Genomic DNA, 16,713 nt, shown 5'->3' with positions numbered 1-16,713 from the left:
TGCCCTGTCTTCCAGGATTTTTGTTTTTCCCAGTGCTCTCGGTGCTGGCGCGTTACAAGGCGGAGCCGGGCCCGGGGCGGGGCTGAGCCCGGAACGGGGCTGGTGGGGCGGGGAGAGCGGGGCCGGGCCGGGCGGGGCCGGCGCACGCCCGCCGCTCTCGGGGCCCGGCGGCCGGCGGAGGCGGCATGGCTCCCGGCGTGGAGCTGGGTTTCGCGGCGGCGGCGGAGGGCCCGGGCGCTGCCTGGCGGCTGCGCAGCACCTACTTCCCCAGCAAGGTCGGGGGCCGGCCGGCGTGGCTGGGCGAGGCCGGGCTGCCGGGCCCCGCCGCTCTGCGCTGCGGCCGCTGCCAGCAGCCCTGCGCCTTCCTGCTCCAGCTGTACGCGCCGCTGCCCGGCCGCCCCGACGCCTTCCACCGCAGCCTCTTCGTGTTCGCCTGCCGCAGCCCCGCCTGCTACCGCCCGCCCGGCCCGCGCGGGCCCTTCCGCGGTGAGGCGCGGCACGGGGGGAGGGACGGGCCGAGGGCCGCCGCCCCGCTGACCGGCGCGTCTCTCCCGCAGTGTTCCGGAGCCAGCTGCCGCGGCGGAACGACACGTACCCCGAGGAGCCGCCCCCCGAGGAGCCGCCCCCGGGCCCGGCCCCCGCGCCCCCGCGGCGGCTGGGCAGCGGCGCCGCGCTCTGCCGCGTCTGCGGCTGCCTGGGGCCGCGCTGCTGCGGGCGCTGCCGCCGCGCCGCCTACTGTGGGCCCGAGCACCAGGCGCTGGACTGGCGGCGCGGGCACCGCCGCTCCTGCGACCAGCACGCCGCCGGAGGTGGGTCCGCGGCCATCGGGGGCCTCTGGAACGGGCGATCCCGGCACGCGTGCCAGCCTGTGGTTAATGCTGCGCCGAGCTGCCGAGCCGCAGCTTTTGAGTCCTTAAATGCTGCTGCTAGCACTGTTTGGTCTGCCCTCTGCGCCACTTGGATTTACAGAGGTTCAAAGCATCAGGACTCCTGTTGCAGTTTTCCACTGTCCTTAACATAACAGTGTTTCTTACCTTCAGGTCAGGTCTAGCAGTGATGTAAATCTAGCTTGCTCATGCAGTGTTTCTGCTATGTAGTTTGATGTGTAGCTTTTGGGGAGAAGGGCGTGAAATACAAGATGACGTTGTGAAGTGGTATCTCTTCTGTTTTCTAGATGACTCGGCAGATGCAATTCCAGAGCATAATGAATTCCTTTTTCCAGAATATGAAATTTTGATAGAACCTGAGGAACCAGAATTTCCTGCTGACAGCACTGATGATGAACAAGAAGCTGAAGATACATCAAAGGACACAAAAGAACAAGAGGAACTTGGAGCTGCAGGCACTGCAGGTCAGAAATAAAGTGCTGCCTTGTAATTTTTCCCAGTTATGCCTGTTATCACATCTTTAAAATATCAAATACTGTGATTTTTAAGCGTTCCTTGTAAACTACCGGTGAAAAAAAAGCTACATGTGCAGTCATTTGCAATGCTAGTTTGTTGCAGACATCCCATAAGTTGCTTTTATGGGAGAGACCTGACACCTGCCGCCCCCCCCCCCCCCCCCAGCTGTTGAAGCAGCTGTTGCTGCAGATAGCTTGGAGTTACACTGTGTCCCTTTCTGCTTCCAATAGGTAAGGAACAAATCAAGTGAGAAGGATAGGATTGAGCATCTGCTGCTGGATACTGTTGAAATCGGGAGATTGTTAGATTGTCTTGGCTTGACTTAGTTCAATTTGTCTTGATTGAAAAGAAAATTTCCTTCTCTGTGCTAGCAGAAAACTGGTTTGAGGATATTTTAACTGACTTTGAAGCAGTTGAAGTGCAGGCTCCTTCCTCCCTGCTCCCCCTAAATTCATGATGGATTTGCTGCAACCACACTGTCTTTGAGCACACCCAGGGTGTAGAGTTTGTGGTGGTGCCAGGGAATGATGCTGGATTTCCTGGTGCTCCCTTGCTGTGGTCCAAAGCTATCTCACAAGTGTTTAATGCCCCCAGTTGATGTGGTTGTTGTGGTTGTTGGAGTGTAACAGATACACTCTTCAGTGCTAAAAACTGAAGTCTGGCACATGCGCAGCACACGGGCCTTTTTCAAATGTCGTATCCTGAAAGTTCTGTAATCTCAGTGATCCTGCTGGGAGCCATGAACTTTGGTAGATTGACTCCTTCCCTTTCCAGTATTCCAGTACTGACATCTGTGTTTAAAATGCAGCTAAAACTAGTATATGGACCTGGGTGTGACCAAATCTTAACATGCCAGGAAAAGAAAAAAGATCTTAGATTTATGCCAGGAATGACTTATGAAGCAAAATAAATTTACACATGCTAATACTGTTTTTAATTTTTAGTATCTTGTATCAGCCTGTAAGTTTTACTGTTATTTTTCTCTTGCTTAGATGAAGCATTTCAGTCCTTAGATGAAAAGACATTGGAAGCAATGGCAAAACATGAGACTGAAGAAGAAAAGATCTTCCGAATGTTTAAAAACCAAACAGCTGCTGAACCAGAGCAGGTCAGAAATGGGATGGCCTTTGAACATAGCATCCTGCTGCACCTGCAGCATTTCAATGCCTTTTGTACCTAGTTCAAAATGGGGATGCCTCTTCATCCTCCACACACCTAACCCACACTCATCTTCCTTACATGCTGAACTTCATTCATGCTGAAGTAAGAGTTTAGGACCTGCTCATCCATCCTAAACAGCTGCTGGTCAGGATGAGGTGGCACAAGGGTGCTGAATCCCCCACAGTGTGGAAGAGCCACCATCCTGCAACGTGGTTCGAACCAAAGGACATGGGGAACCACTGCATTGTTCCCCAGCCTGTGGCCATGTTGGCTTTCCTTCCAGCAGAACAAAAACTGCAGAGAAGAGCTCTGTCACTGTCACCAGCTGCACTGGGGGGTGGCTTGGCTTTTTTTAAGGTTGAAAGATGGCTTTAGAATTTCTACTATTTAAAACAGAAATTTTCTCCCCATGCTATTTCTTATTACTGCAGAAGGCTAAAAAGCTACAATGTCAAACAAAACCATGGTCCCTGGTTTCATTTAGAGAAGACACAAGCCTAAATCCATCAAAGTGGTGAAGAAGAAATTCTCTCCATATTTTGCCTGGTAGCTGAGGGGTTAAGGTACACACTCAGAAAGTAGGAGACTTTGAGTCTATTCCCTTCTCTGCCTTAGGAATGTGCCTCACTCTCTGACCATCTGTGTACTGACTGATCTGTCCAAGTGTCCTTTTGCTGATAATGTGTGATTTGCTAGTAATTGAAAAACAAAGGATATGTCTGAAAATACCTTCTTGAACAATAGGATAGTCTGCTTGTATTTAGATGCAGATCTGCAGACAGAATGATCTGGATTGCATTCCTGACTCTGTGCAGGTCTGTGTGCTAATTATCCAGGTGCTTTTTCTCTGTCTCAAGACTGTAGCATACACAACCTTGGGTTTCTGGGCTTTCTGGGACCCTTGGTTAGGGAATTACAAATCACTGCAGATCACTGAAAAAATGTGGTATGAATACTTGCATGATTCACATAGTTAAGAAAAGTCATGTAAGCAACCTATCTTATTTAGAATGGTACATTTGCAAATATTTTGCCATGGTTATTACTTCAAAGAACTGACCTTTTTCTGCTCCATCTACAGCTTTGACTGTGTCACTAAACACCTATTTTATACCAAGATGAAACGATAGTCATGAGAACTTAAATTTCTGCTGTATTTCAGATAATTAGATACTGCAGAGGAGGAGAAGGTCCACTCTGGGTGTCAGGTGAAAACAGGCCTGAAGAAAAAGATATCCCAAATTGTGTATGTGGTGCCAAAAGGATATTTGAATTCCAGGTATGTAAGATCATTTAAAAATAACACAGGTAATGTGTTTCCAGCTCAAAATCTAACTGTATAGGGTGTTGTTTTGTAGTTTGAGCAAGAAGGTTGAAGTTGCAACGAACTAATTATGCTAAATGATTGTACAGAACCTTTATTTACTCTTATAAGTGCTTTTTCACTTTATTATGTGCATTATAAATAAAGTTTGGCTGGAAGCATTCAGCTGTGGAACTTTGAATGCTAGAGGTGTATGTATGGTGAATACACTTAATGTCAAGCAAAGGCAAAACATAGTTACTAATGGAATTTCAAACGGTGGGAGGCTCACAGATCAGGCAAATCTTACAAGGCCAAATAAAACTTACTTAGAATTCCAAATTTGTTTTATTTGAGCTATACATAGTAGCTTCAGCTGGGATGTTGATGTAAGAGAATATAAATTCTTACACCAAACGTAGGACTGTTTTTAAGGAGGAGAAGTGGGGAGAGGGGAGAAGTCTGTAATCTGCTTCTAAACCTCTTGGTTTGCCTTGAAGATTATGCCACAGCTCCTGAATCACCTTCAGGTTGACAGCCTTGGAGAGAGCATTGACTGGGGAACACTGGTGGTGTATACTTGTGCCGAGAGCTGCGGTGGGGGAAGTGAATACCTGGAAGAATTCATATGGAAACAAGACTATTCCATGGGCTGTACTTTGTGAAGTTGTGTCATCCAAATGGAATACTTCATTTGTTTCATTGCATCTCTGCACTATGCAAACAGGTAGCTTGAACTGAAGTCACTGATAACTGTGCATCTTGTAACAGTGATAAAACTGCTGTAACTAGACCTTGACAGCCTCCCTTGTGCTCCAGAGGAGCTTTTACTTCAACCTGGTGATGAAGCCAGATGAATTTGTTCAGAAAGCTTAATTTCAAATCTCATTTCTGGAAGTTTATTTAATAAAGATTAAAAACCTTTGGATTGGTGAAGTCAACTTTTGTTGGTAACGGAACTCCAAAAACTTCAAAAAGATTGTAGTCTGTCAGAATTTTCATTGGGCTACTCAAAAATTAACATTCGTTCAAAGAAAAGCAGACTACTGTAAACCCATTTGAGTGCTTATGTTGAAGAGCTGTACAGGAGACAGCTAAGACAAAGCTGCATAGCCTTTTGCTGTGGAATTTAAATCTGCTTCCCTTTCTCAACAGGTACACTAAACCTAACTTGAGAGTTTGTCATGTGCTCTGATTGAGTGGTTATCTGAGAGAAAATGCACAAAAATTAAGTGTTTTATCTGACTTTAAAACTATTAGCCCCATACAGAAGTAATTTAACTCCATTACCTGGTGCAGAGGCAGTTTAAACAAAGTCAGCCCTACCAGAACACAGTGCCTGTAGCAGCAGATTTTCAGCTGAATTGTGCTTTAAGTCTGCCATGGTTGGTGAGGTTTAAAAATAAGTGTCCTCTGTAGGGACTCTTCACCTGTATGACTGCCATATAGCTGAAGCAAAACAATAGTGAAACCATAAAGCTGAGCTTTACAGCTGCTTAACTACTCCTATGGCTACCGTGGTATTTGCAAAAAAGACTTTTGTGCATTTCCCTATGGAATTGACTTCAGTTACATATTCCCTTACCTGGCTCCAACCATTCATGGCTGCTTATCTGTGACTCTGGGGTTTTTGAAATCATTTAGATGTTGAAAGTACTCAAATAAGCAGGCAGAGAATGCTGTACCTCGAAGTGGTTTTGTTATCACAGAACAATTTCTAGCAGGGTAGTTTGAAGCTCTGGTCTGTGTTGTGAAGGAGCAAACTGTCTTAAGTCACTGTAGTACAGCTCAACTGATTTTGTTGAAAACTGTCCTGTGGTTTCTTAAGACTTCAAGATTTCTGAAGAGTTGAAGATTTTTGCACATAAGTTGGTAATAGTTAGGTCCTGCAAAAGCATGGACAGCCATACAGTTATAGCCAAGAGCTCTCAGGAACATGCATGAGCTCACAGCACAGAGTGGCACAGCACTGAAGGCAACACAGTGTTTTGAGTATATCATGCACAGCTACATTAATAAACAGCATCTTTCTGGTAAGATCCATGAAACCAGTAATTAAAACACCTGGAGAGACACTGGTGTAGAGAGAAGACTGAAGATTAAAGTCACTCAGGACTTGCAAATGGAGCAGTATCAAAGCCAGCCAAAACTTAATTTTGTCTGGAATGAAACACCAACTTAGTAATGAAACCATTGTTCACATTTGGGTTAGTTTCAGATAAAAGCTGTTTGAAATAATATGCAAGTCATAGAGAGGTTATCATTCCTGGAAATTTACTGAAGAAGAAAAAAAGTTTATTTTTAGCTCTGAGCCTATTAGGCTTCAAGCATCGTTCAGAAGGAAGATTATGTACATACTGACTCCAGTTGAAAGGGCTTTGACATTTTACAGGAACACTAATATAGTGAGGCTGTCACAGCTGGTAAAATACAAAGGTAGTAATTTAAAGAAATTCTAGAAGCTAAGCAGGGATCTGTTTCACTCAAGTGCAGCTATTTAAGACTTGCCTAAATCCCATCTGTTGAACATAAGGCAACACATACTCAAACACAAGCTGCTTTAACCAGTCATCTCTTTTGCTTTAACATATTGGAAATATTCAAGGTAGACATTGCCAAGGATGTGACTGCTGGTATGCAAGGCAGAGCACTGCTAAGATTCTCTCAAAACAACGTGTCAGTTACAGCAGTGCATCTGCTATTAAAAAATCTATCAAATAAAAAAAGTAATTCAATGTATTTCATTCCTACCAGCTGGGTAATTTTAAAATTTATTAAGACAGTTCCCATATTTGTATAAACAGGGTTTATTGTACATGTGGAGTTGAAGAAGAGAAGAAAGGTATATATTATATATATATGTACAGTGAGCCATTTTAATTAATAAATTTATTCTATCTTATTTAATACTGGAAAGAGGGAATGTGTCTGGCACCAAAGAAATTTAAATTGAAAAAATTTAAAAGCTTAAGTTCTGAAAATTATAAAAACCATGGTCTTATGGAAGGAACTTAAAACATATATACATGGCAATTAAAGTGGTTTATACACTGAGTGACACAGTTGCATTTGTCTTTAAACCAACTTACAGATTTTCTATTAATAGAACTGGCATTAAAACTATTTAAAAGCTAGAATATAAATAAAAGTTGGAGGGGCTGCTCCAGGAACAGCCCAGTAAAGCAACTCACAGTAACTCAGTAGACATATTCAAGAAAACAGTTCCCCTTGAGCATCAGGGAAGTAGGCACTAACTGGGAAATAGTCCAAGTCCTAGTGTTGCAGTTGCACTTGAAGTCTGTTTCTTGTTACTGCTGTGCCATACACAATACCTTTTAAAATATACCCCTGATTTCTCTGAAATGTGTTGAAACTGTTACGTTGTCTTTCTGAATCCCTTTAAAATAGGATAAATGTTTTCAAATGCTTCATAGATTTCTGCTCGTACTTTAGCACCTGGGAAAAGAGAAGGGATTAAATTAGTTTGTACCTTTTGCCAAATACTTAATTTTATCTTTTAGAATGTGTATTTGAATGCAACTCTATATAAAACCTATGTGTTTCCACAAATCTCTATTTCTACAATCCTTTTTAACTCATTTCATAGACAACTTACATTACCAGCCTTCTCTGTTTAATCTGACAACTGCTAGAACTTTCACTAGCATCTCTGTGACAACGCTAGGTTGCAAATGTAATTTTCATATACATGATTTCCACAGGAGACCCAACAACAAAGCACAGGCCTGTAGGATGTTTGTGCAGAACAGCCTAACTGGTGGAGCTTTTTTTGAGAGAGTATCAGGGGGAGGAAGGCCTGGCAATGGAGACCACTGCAGAGAAATGCATTTCCCCACACTGGAGGGACATGATCCTTTTTCTGTCTGTGGGTCTTGTTGGTTTCTTCTTCATAGTAAGACACAGCATGAGAAAAAATGGAGGGAGTAGGTTGAGCACCCAAGATTGAGGAGGTCCTAGAGCTCAGTTATCTCCCCTTCTTTGGCTGCTGTATCATAGAGCATTGCAGCAGCCTGCAACCAAGCTGCCAAAGAAAAGCTAGCTCAGTCACATGCTCAGCACAGAAACAGTCTTTCAGATTGTGCCAGAAATCCACCAGCATTCTTACAGCTTTTTGGGCACCTGCATACCTGACTAGTGTTTCATTATGGTTGTTCCTTTGATCTAACCAAATGTGCTGTTGCTTTGTGCATTCCCATCTGTTAAGGAACACAGTGCAGGTAGCTGTGTATGCAGTGGCAGTGCTGAGCTGCAGGTTGAGCTTTAGGTGAAGGACACCCAGGCAAAAGGCCTGAACTGCTGAATCTTTGCATAACAAAGCCTGGTGCTGAGCCCTCAAGAAAACCTGGTCTGACTGTGTGAGTGAGGTGTGTAGAGTCAAGCAGGACACCTGTTGGCTTTGCTGGAGCTGCCCATTGCAAACAGGCTTTGGTCCTGCTGCAGCTGGTGTGGCTCTGACTGCCAGAGTGGCTGTTAGGCTGCACAGGAAAGTTTCCTTAACATTGCCATCCCTGGAATACTCTATTAAATCTCCTTTCTCAGTACTGTCACCTCTAAAGGAAAAGTACCTGGCAGCTTACGTATCCCTGTCTGTTCTCTGTCATACAGTATAAATCTCACCTCTTGGAGTAAGATACTGTCTTCACTTACCAGTTAAAACCACTTTTCCAGAAACAAAAATAAGCAGAACGATTCTTGGCTTAATCATTCTGTAGATTAAGCCAGGAAACAATTCCGGCTCGTAGCTGTAAGAGAAGAGAGTGTGTTTAAATGTGCTTGCAGACCCATCTTCCACCCTATCTTCTGGGCCCAGTCTAGGACTGGGCAGAAGAGATGTAGACTTTCCTGAAACTTGGGGAGTGTAGCAGGGAACATAATTTTGACAGGTTCACATTGGGCAGCCTCAGTTACACCTGAGGCAGTGCAGAGATGGGAACAAAGATGCAGGTTTCCCTGTGGTGCAAGGGAATAATCTAAACAGATGTCACCTTCTAAGATAGTATGCAACAAGAATGAAACATAAGCATGCCTTTTTTTACCTGCTGAACTGCTGGTGTGTGAGTACCAATCCTTCCAGTCTGATGGGAAATTTCACATCACAGCTGCCCACCATATTCTGAATTTTAAAATCCAAAAATTTTGCAGGAAAACCTAGTTTCTGAACAACTCTTGCATACTTCCTTGCAGCCAGTCTGGATTGCTCCTCACTGAAGTGAGAAAAAGATATTCATATTACTGCCTCAGTTAAGTATTACTTCAAGCAAACAGCATTAAACCACAAATACCTAACTGAGGAAAAAAGTCTGTGTGAAGGGAGAGGGGAGTTCACATGCAAAACTTTTACATCCAAAATTAACAACTAGCACTGACTGGTTTTCATGCCAATTTTAGTAATAGGCTTCTGGACAGCATTAGTATTGCACTCACTGTTCATGAGACATAAAACTGTAAATTATAAATCCATACATTTTACATTTTTAAAATATTGACCGGAGTCCCTCTAATGGGACATTGTTACTTAAGTTTTCATCTTAGAACAACCTTGAATTACTATTGCTAGAAAATACGTATTTATATAAAAATCTGTCAACTGGCAAAATCTTCTGCTTGATTCAGCCCAGACATTCAAACATGGGTTTATTACAGCTGCACAGTCTTACCCACTGTTGCAGAATTCCATTTGCTTCAGGTTTGTAAACAGCTGAGAATCTGTTTGTTGCCAATGCAAAGTAAGACAACTTGAATTTCAAGTGTCACCAGGCAGAGAAAGTGGTTCCCTGTACAGATCTATTCATTCATCTCTGCTTATTAGTTTATTCCTTTTGGATTCCTACCAGACTTCTTCAGAGCAGAATTTCTCTCCTGCCCACCAGCTTATGTTTAGTTTTCAATTCTTGTGCTTCAATGGTCACATTAAGAACTACATGATCACTACATGATCAGACTACAGGAACCAGAGATTTGGAGCTCTCGTGTTGTGATGGATGAGGTTATTCAAATACAAAATCCTTCTGTCACCATCCTTACAGTTCAAGCAGTTCCAATGCATAGTTGCTGAATTTTTAAAATTATTAGAAAAAGCAGGTAACTGCAAAGCCAAAAAATGAATATCATAACCTCTGCAAACCAGTTTATCAGACTGAATGAAAGCACTTCAGAAATAGAACTACCATTTCCCCCTAAGTTAGGAAGTCCCTTCAATCATAAACAGGCATTTTCTGTAGAAATCTGTGTATAATCTGAGGTTACTGTGAAGCAAGATTAGTAGTACCCATATAGCTTTGATATGTATATATAAACAAGCATCATGGTACATGAGAAAAGACAGCCTGAGATAAGTTTCCTCATAATGCCTAAACATACCTTTTTGCTCCTGTGCACACCATTTTTCCAGAGCTGAATATCAGTGCAGTAGTACGTGGTTCTCTTATTCTCATAATAACAGCAGCAAAACGCTGAAGTGTGAGCATTGAGACTGTTAGTGACATACTGCTGTCATCATTACATTAAAACCAAACCTGCATCATCTAAGTTACACTGCAGTGCAAGGCAAACTAAGGTCAAACACACAGATCACTCAAAGTTTACTTGACACGCTCAAACCATAAGTACCTTCGAGCACACCCACTGAGAGGTACAGCCAGGCAGGAAGGGTATTTACCACTGCGTTCCTGTTCATCTCTCATTACTATACATTCAACATATAAATAACACATTTGCATCAGAGCAATAGAAACAATTTTAAAAATAAATTTTAAAAAATTCTTCCATATGTTGGAATTTTATCTCTTATAAAATTCCAACATGGAGGATGGAAGACTATCCAAAAAAAAATGGACAGTGTTACATTTCCAGCAAACAGAACAGCTGGAGATCAAAGTCCTGTGTAAACAGAAGTACCTCAGCTACCACTGTAGGACACAGCAGCCTGATTAGCTCTAGCTTTTTACTCTCATTAAACATTTTCAAATATTCTTAAGTTCCTTGAAGCAAGAGATAGTGGAAACAGAGGTGGGCACACACACACACACAGAAAAACCCCTTTTTGTTATATTTAACTTGGAACAGCTCACCCTGTAGTCCCAACAATTGTTCTGCTGACATAACCAAGGCGGTAGCGTGGGCTACCCAACAGTACATTTGTCAAAATATGACTTAAATAATATAGCCAAGCAACTGCTTTCTTTGATAGATGTATCTACTGACTAAATGTCAGGAGTGTGTTACATAACCCTTCTATCCCTCTGCCATGGAAAACAAGTGTTTCATATTGATTATTCTAGCCTACAAGTTTTACACAGCCATCTACCCCCTACATTAGGAGTTACCAAGGCATGCTCAAATTTTTGCTGTGCTAATATTTTACTGGCAATTATGTAACAGCATCACTGGTATAAACTTCCAGAAAAGTCATTTATCATATATGCCTGCATGTGTGCTTTAGCCTTTGAGAGCAGAGTTCAGGTCAACTGCAGCAAAATATTAAATGCTAAAACAAGAAAAACACACACACCCCAGGAAAACTGAAGCCTTCCAAGACAAGCCAATTCAACAATGCAACATCTAAACTTAATTAAGTGTCCAGCTACTGTTGTTGCAAAGACAACATTTTCAAGAGGAGCCACCCGAAAGAAACATGAAGCAACATTATTTTTTTTTTTTATTTAATGCTCCAGGTCCTTTGCGGTTGTTCAGATTTCCCAAGCTAAAAAGACACCACTTATTTAGAACACTACTACTATTAAGAAGCAGCAGGCAACTTTGAAGTCAGTATGCAAAAAAATCAATTTAATTGATTTTGTTTTTATTCATTTTAATGTTCCACCAAACTCAGCCATCAGAAACAATGAGATGGCAGAAGTACTGGAGAACATGAGAGAACAGAGGGAAGCGAGGCTATGAAAGAAATAAGCGAATGCCCTGTGACCGTAAGAATTCGAGGGGCAGCTAGGTGGAGGAAACCACAGCTCTAGCAGGAGACCAAGATTTTAATTCTTTCCTTTCTCCTTGCTGGGAGATACGGAACAAGATTTCATCATCAGATGTTTCACAGTAATAAGCAAAAAGAGCTCACTGAACACTACAAACAAATATGCCCATATGAACAGCAGCAGAGGCCACCTCTACCACAAAAAGCTTAGCCAGTACACTACACTGTTGGTTACTTTTTTTCTAAACCTAACAACTTACAACCTGGTGCACATCACAGCTACCTCAGCATAAAAATGCTTTTTACTAATTTGAACATCCTAAGTTAATTAAAATTCCCTTTTAACTACAGTATAAAACTGCATACATAGCAGGTAGGTTTTTCAGTCTATTGCAGCAGCCTGCAGCCACAACCTGTGCCTTTAATTCATCTGTTATAGGATGAACTCTTAATACATTTCTCTTACCTTGGGATTATACTCAGCATTTCGGGCACGAAGTGCAATAGTTTTTAGATCAAGTTTGCAACCAAGATTCACTGTGGACACAATATTCCTAAAGATAGATCAGAGAAATATATTTTAAAAAATGAGGAATTCATGCATCTTCTTCATTTTTAATCAAGCCTAATCAATTTTATTTTTTATTATTATTTTGTTTCTCCAATCAAGTTTGAATGGCATCTTTCCTACTAACAGGAGCACTGAGCAATGTTTTGGCTCAGGAACCTCTTTTGTAGGGCAGAAGCTCCTAAGGCATAATTGCTGATTCCTCCTTATCTGTCAGCTATTATGAGAAGCATCCCATGAGAAGAATCTCTATTTCAGTTTGGCAGGAAAAATTACTGATGCTGAGAGTCCTCACCATAATCACAAAAGCTGCTAGAAACAGGAGAAAATGAGATAGTACCATCTGAAATTTTCCTTGCTATGCCCTTCAAGGAGGAGGGTGCAAAACTAAGTGGGAATGACCCAGGAGGTAAATGCATTGCCACGTGATGGAATAGCAGGTCTGCAGAAAGTTTTTAAAAGTTACTAGATAAAAGATTTCATTTTCTGGGAAAAACCTGAAATATAATGGTCCTCAATGAGGGAAAAAAAAAAGTAAGAAAAATACGAGAAACTACTCTTTTAATTCTTGGTATCATCCATTTCTCGTCGTCCCTTCCATGAATTTCTGAAGTAGTCTCTTTAAAACTGAAGTTCACTGCAAATACTTCCATACCTGAACTTAGAACTAGTTCTGGGAATTTCTACCTTCTCACAAACTCACTGTTAGCCATGCACTGGAAAAGGAAACATCTTGAACTCCTGAAGTGCAAGAAGTTAAAAATTACAGTGGTGTTAAATGAAGACATATATAACCTGCCATTGGTATGCTCCAAAGATGGACCACTGACAAATCACTAAGAAACTGTTTATATTACTAAGTGGTTTAGTAATGAAGCTAAGCTAAAAATAAAAGTAAAAATTACTCATATTGCTACAGGAGGCTCATAAGTTCTCAGGACCTCCCTTCCCACCAAAATGCAGTACCTAATTCCCGATGTGACTTTGGTCCTAAGTCTTTAAAAGCCTGTCTGAGAGAAGACATGATGCACTAACACATGGGGCACTCACTGTAGTTGTGGCACTATGCCAGAGCTCTCTGATGCTGGTGTTGCAGGAGTTATGGGAGTCATTGGAGTCATTGGAGAGGAGTACAGAGGTGTGGTTCCTGGTAAAGGGGCTGTGGTAAGAGTCTGTGAATGGAAGAGCTGGGGGGTTTGACCAGATGTTCCCTGTGTCGCTTGCTGTGACGTGGATTGCTGTGCTGCTTGCTGCTGCTGCTGCTGCCGCTGCTGTTCCTCCAATATGGACAGACTGTTGGTGCTCTGGACAGGCTGCGGTGTCAGTCCTGTGCCATATGGCATCATCGGGCTGAAAATTGGAATTCCTGGAGTCATTGCACCCTGCAGAAGAAAACAAGACACAAAAGCCACAGATCCATTACTCCATTTTGTTTTTAAGAGACAAAGTTTTCAGGAGGAGTCAAAAATAAATCTATGTTAGCCAAGTTGCTCATATCAAACCTGAAGCATATAGTAGTAAATCATTAAAATTAGAAAATCCTCAGAAATGCAGCTGTTCTACAGAATAAAGTACTACCCAAAGGAATCTAGGGAACATGATGTGCTTCTCACACTACCTTGCAAGTGTGTCTCAACTTTGACCCACAATTTAACTTGAAACTGCCTGAACACCAACTGTGCTCACTGTACCCACTGCACTCATAGCCCAGCAATAATCCATTATGTACATAGTTTAAGCAGCAACCACCTAAATTAAATTAAATCTTTCCAACTTGTCAGTCATGTTTCCACTTAAGAGGAACCCCATTAAGAAATCCCACATATATTCTTACAGTCAGTGTATAAAAAACCATGTGTTTCTTATACTTCTGAATATAGACATCAATGGTTTCAAAATTCTGCTTTATACTAGTATTATTCGATACCTAGTAGAATTTTTCAGATCTGTTAACAAAAAAAAAATTGTGAAGGTAGATATAAGAAAGAGAAAGCACTTTCATAAAGGAAATTCAGATCACAGTTACATTTTAAATAATTCGTTTTTACCTGAGGGGAGGCTAAGCCTTGAGCGTAGGGTGGCAAACTGTTGTTCTGATCCATGATTCCAGTTATTTCTTTGGTGAGGCCAGAAGTATTTCCTTCAATTAATTTAAATAAAATTCAAATCCTAGAGGTTTTTTAACCGTTTAAAACATTCCAGCGAAGTAGCTTTTAAAGCCAAGCTGAAAGTATTAGGAAAACATCAGCTTCAGAGAAATATGGATCTACAACACTGTCCTGAGCCTGGAAAAAAAAAGTAATATCTTGAGAATAATATCTAAACACAAACCCAAAAGCAAATCTATCAGCTGCTGACTCAGATAAGAGACACCCACGTACAAATACATATAAGAACATTCACGCGCACGCACACACACATGCACAATCCATAAAAATAACCTTTTTCAGGCACACTCCATAGAAACTTTGCAGTATGATTCTGCTGAAGTCCCTGGCAGGTCACTTGACTCACACGAGCAGGCCTCTATCTAACCAAACCTTCCTGCACTAACAGCTCAAGCTGTTGATGCTCATTCTACTCCAAGCTTCGCTTCAGCTGCAAAAGCACTGATTTTTTTAGAATTTAATTCCCTTGGCTACTAATTGACATTGCTTGTAGTCTCTTCCTGGCTATTTTAAGGCTTGTGCTTTCAAAAATGACTTTTTTTCTTCTATGAGAAGAGCATCACAGCTCAAATCACAGCTAGGAAAACCTCTTCCATCCAATTCCATAAAACAAAGCACTGACAGATTTCAAACTGTAATGACATACATTTTGTGAGGAAAAAAGAAATATGTGAAAACAAATTTCAAGTACGCAAGTGAGACATACAATGGTTTTCTTTCATTTCTAACTACACTTCTGTTGCTCTGTTATGGAAATAAACAGAAGTGGATGATTTAAATTTTATTATACCAATTATATAAAATATTATCCCATTAATTTTTAAGTTTTTTAACTATTGCTAAGAGATACTCAAGGTCATCAAATACATCAGGCCAGACGTAGGCCACCTCAAAATGCAAAGACAGCCTATGCAGCCTCTCTTTTTTTTAAGATATGAGAACTCAGAACTACATTAATATTTACACTGCAGCTAGAAAGGTCTGCTTTTTTCCACCCATGACCTTAAGATATCACCAAAGGTATCAAGAAGACCACCCAGGTTTTACAACGTGGGAACATTAGAGGCCTAAATATTATCCTGGAAGAAACAAACTCAACTCCTCGACAGCCCAGCTATTTAGTAAAAAGGCTGGATACCAGGCATACAAAAACCTGCACCCAGGGCACGGTCTACGCAGAAGTCCCTCCTCTACCCACTAAAGGCGGCTTGCTCGGATCTCCACTACAAACGTCGGGCGACGTTTCGGTCGAGGGAACAGAGTCCAGAAGCCGCAGACAGCCCGGAGGAGGCCCCGACCCACCCCCGGGGGCCCTTTCGGGCTCGCCACCAGCCACGCAGCAGCGCTCGGCGTGCGGCCACAGCCTGCCCGCGCCCCAGCCCTCCTCGCTCCCCACCCGACCCGGCCCCGGCCCCGGCCCCGCCGCTGCCCGCGCCCATCCCGCGGCCGGCGCCTCGGCCGCCTCCCGCTCCCGAGCCGCGCCGGGGAGAGAAAGGCGGCCGCCGCCTCCGCGCCGCGGGAGCCCCTCCGCTTCCCCCGGCCGCGGCTCAGGCCGCCCCGGAGGTGCGGAGCGAGCCCGGCCCGCGCATCGTCCCCGCCCTCCAGGCCCGGCCTGCCCCACACCATCGCGCCCCACCAGCCCGGCCGCGGGCAGGGGCGAGCGGCGGGCACTCGGTACCGGGCGGGCACTCGGTACCTGCGGCTCGCTCCGCTCCCGCCGCGCTCAGCGCCCGGCCGCGCCCCGCCCCCGCTCCCGCTCCACCGGCGCGCCCGGCGCGTCACTTCCCGCCGCCGGCGGGACAAGACTTCGCAGGGAGGAACCGTCGGAAATTATCGAGGGCGAGGGCAGGAGAGGCACCTGGAGAGGCGTAACCACGGGCGCCAGCACAGGCTGGGCCAGCCGGCGGGGAAGCAGCTCTGTGGGGAAGGGCCTGGGGCTCCTGGTGCAAACAGGCTGTCCCCGAGCCAGCAGTGCCGTGTGGCCAAGAAGGCCAGTGCTGTCCTGGGGTGCATTAGGAAGAGCATTGCCAGCAGGTCGATCCTGCCCCTCTACTCAGCCCTGGAGAGGCTGCGTCTGGAGTGCTGTGTCCTGTTCTGGGCTCCTCAGGGCAGGAGAGACATGGAGCTCCTGGAGCAGATGCAGCAGAGGACTACGGAGATGA

General features: G+C 43.6%; 2 protein-coding genes across 3 annotated transcripts; one reads left to right on the top strand and one right to left on the bottom strand.

Annotated features, from left to right (window-relative positions):
* Positions 1–149: 149 nt before the first annotated feature.
* On the top strand, positions 150–7,437 carry PDCD2 (programmed cell death 2). Of its 2 annotated transcripts, none has more exons than XM_021527164.3 (6): positions 150–486; positions 558–809; positions 1,223–1,351; positions 2,396–2,511; positions 3,727–3,843; positions 4,368–7,437. In XM_021527164.3, exons 1-6 carry the CDS (start codon positions 186–188, stop codon positions 4,530–4,532), a joined length of 1,080 nt encoding a protein of 359 aa, XP_021382839.1. In that variant the 5' UTR covers positions 150–185; the 3' UTR covers positions 4,533–7,437. The 2 variants fall into 2 exon arrangements, with proteins under 2 accessions (XP_021382839.1, XP_021382838.1); XM_021527163.3 differs by having other exon boundaries at positions 1,175–1,351.
* TBP (TATA-box binding protein) lies at positions 6,659–16,343 on the bottom strand. The gene is made up of 8 exons (XM_021527165.2): positions 16,248–16,343; positions 14,432–14,668; positions 13,434–13,765; positions 12,282–12,369; positions 10,249–10,340; positions 8,925–9,092; positions 8,536–8,630; positions 6,659–7,323 (listed from the first exon to the last, which is right to left on the bottom strand). Exons 2-8 carry the CDS (start codon positions 14,483–14,485, stop codon positions 7,244–7,246), a joined length of 909 nt encoding a protein of 302 aa, XP_021382840.1. The 5' UTR covers positions 14,486–14,668; positions 16,248–16,343; the 3' UTR covers positions 6,659–7,243.
* Between the last annotated feature and the right edge of the window lie 370 nt (positions 16,344–16,713).

This window comes from Lonchura striata, chromosome 3 (assembly GCF_046129695.1).
Source record: "Lonchura striata isolate bLonStr1 chromosome 3, bLonStr1.mat, whole genome shotgun sequence".
Lineage (NCBI taxonomy): Eukaryota > Metazoa > Chordata > Aves > Passeriformes > Estrildidae > Lonchura > Lonchura striata.
Note: the sequence above shows the minus strand (reverse complement) of the source record. Positions and strands in the feature narration are given on the sequence as shown.

Excerpts from the sequence above, each read along its gene's own strand:
- PDCD2 (XM_021527163.3), top strand. The coding sequence starts at position 186 with ATGGCTCCCGGCGTGGAGCTGGGTTTCGCGGCGGCGGCGGAGGGCCCG. Across the intron at positions 487-557 it reads CCCGCGCGGGCCCTTCCGCG|TGTTCCGGAGCCAGCTGCCG; the intron begins GTGAGGCGCGGC and ends TCTCTCCCGCAG. Across the intron at positions 810-1,174 it reads CGACCAGCACGCCGCCGGAG|ATGACTCGGCAGATGCAATT; the intron begins GTGGGTCCGCGG and ends TCTGTTTTCTAG.
- TBP (XM_021527165.2), bottom strand. The coding sequence starts at position 14,485 with ATGGATCAGAACAACAGTTTGCCACCCTACGCTCAAGGCTTAGCCTCC. Across the intron at positions 13,766-14,431 it reads AAGGCTTAGCCTCCCCTCAG|GGTGCAATGACTCCAGGAAT; the intron begins GTAAAAACGAAT and ends TTTCTTCTGCAG. Across the intron at positions 8,631-8,924 it reads ACACACCAGCAGTTCAGCAG|CTACGAGCCGGAATTGTTTC; the intron begins GTAAAAAAAGGC and ends CTTCTCTTACAG.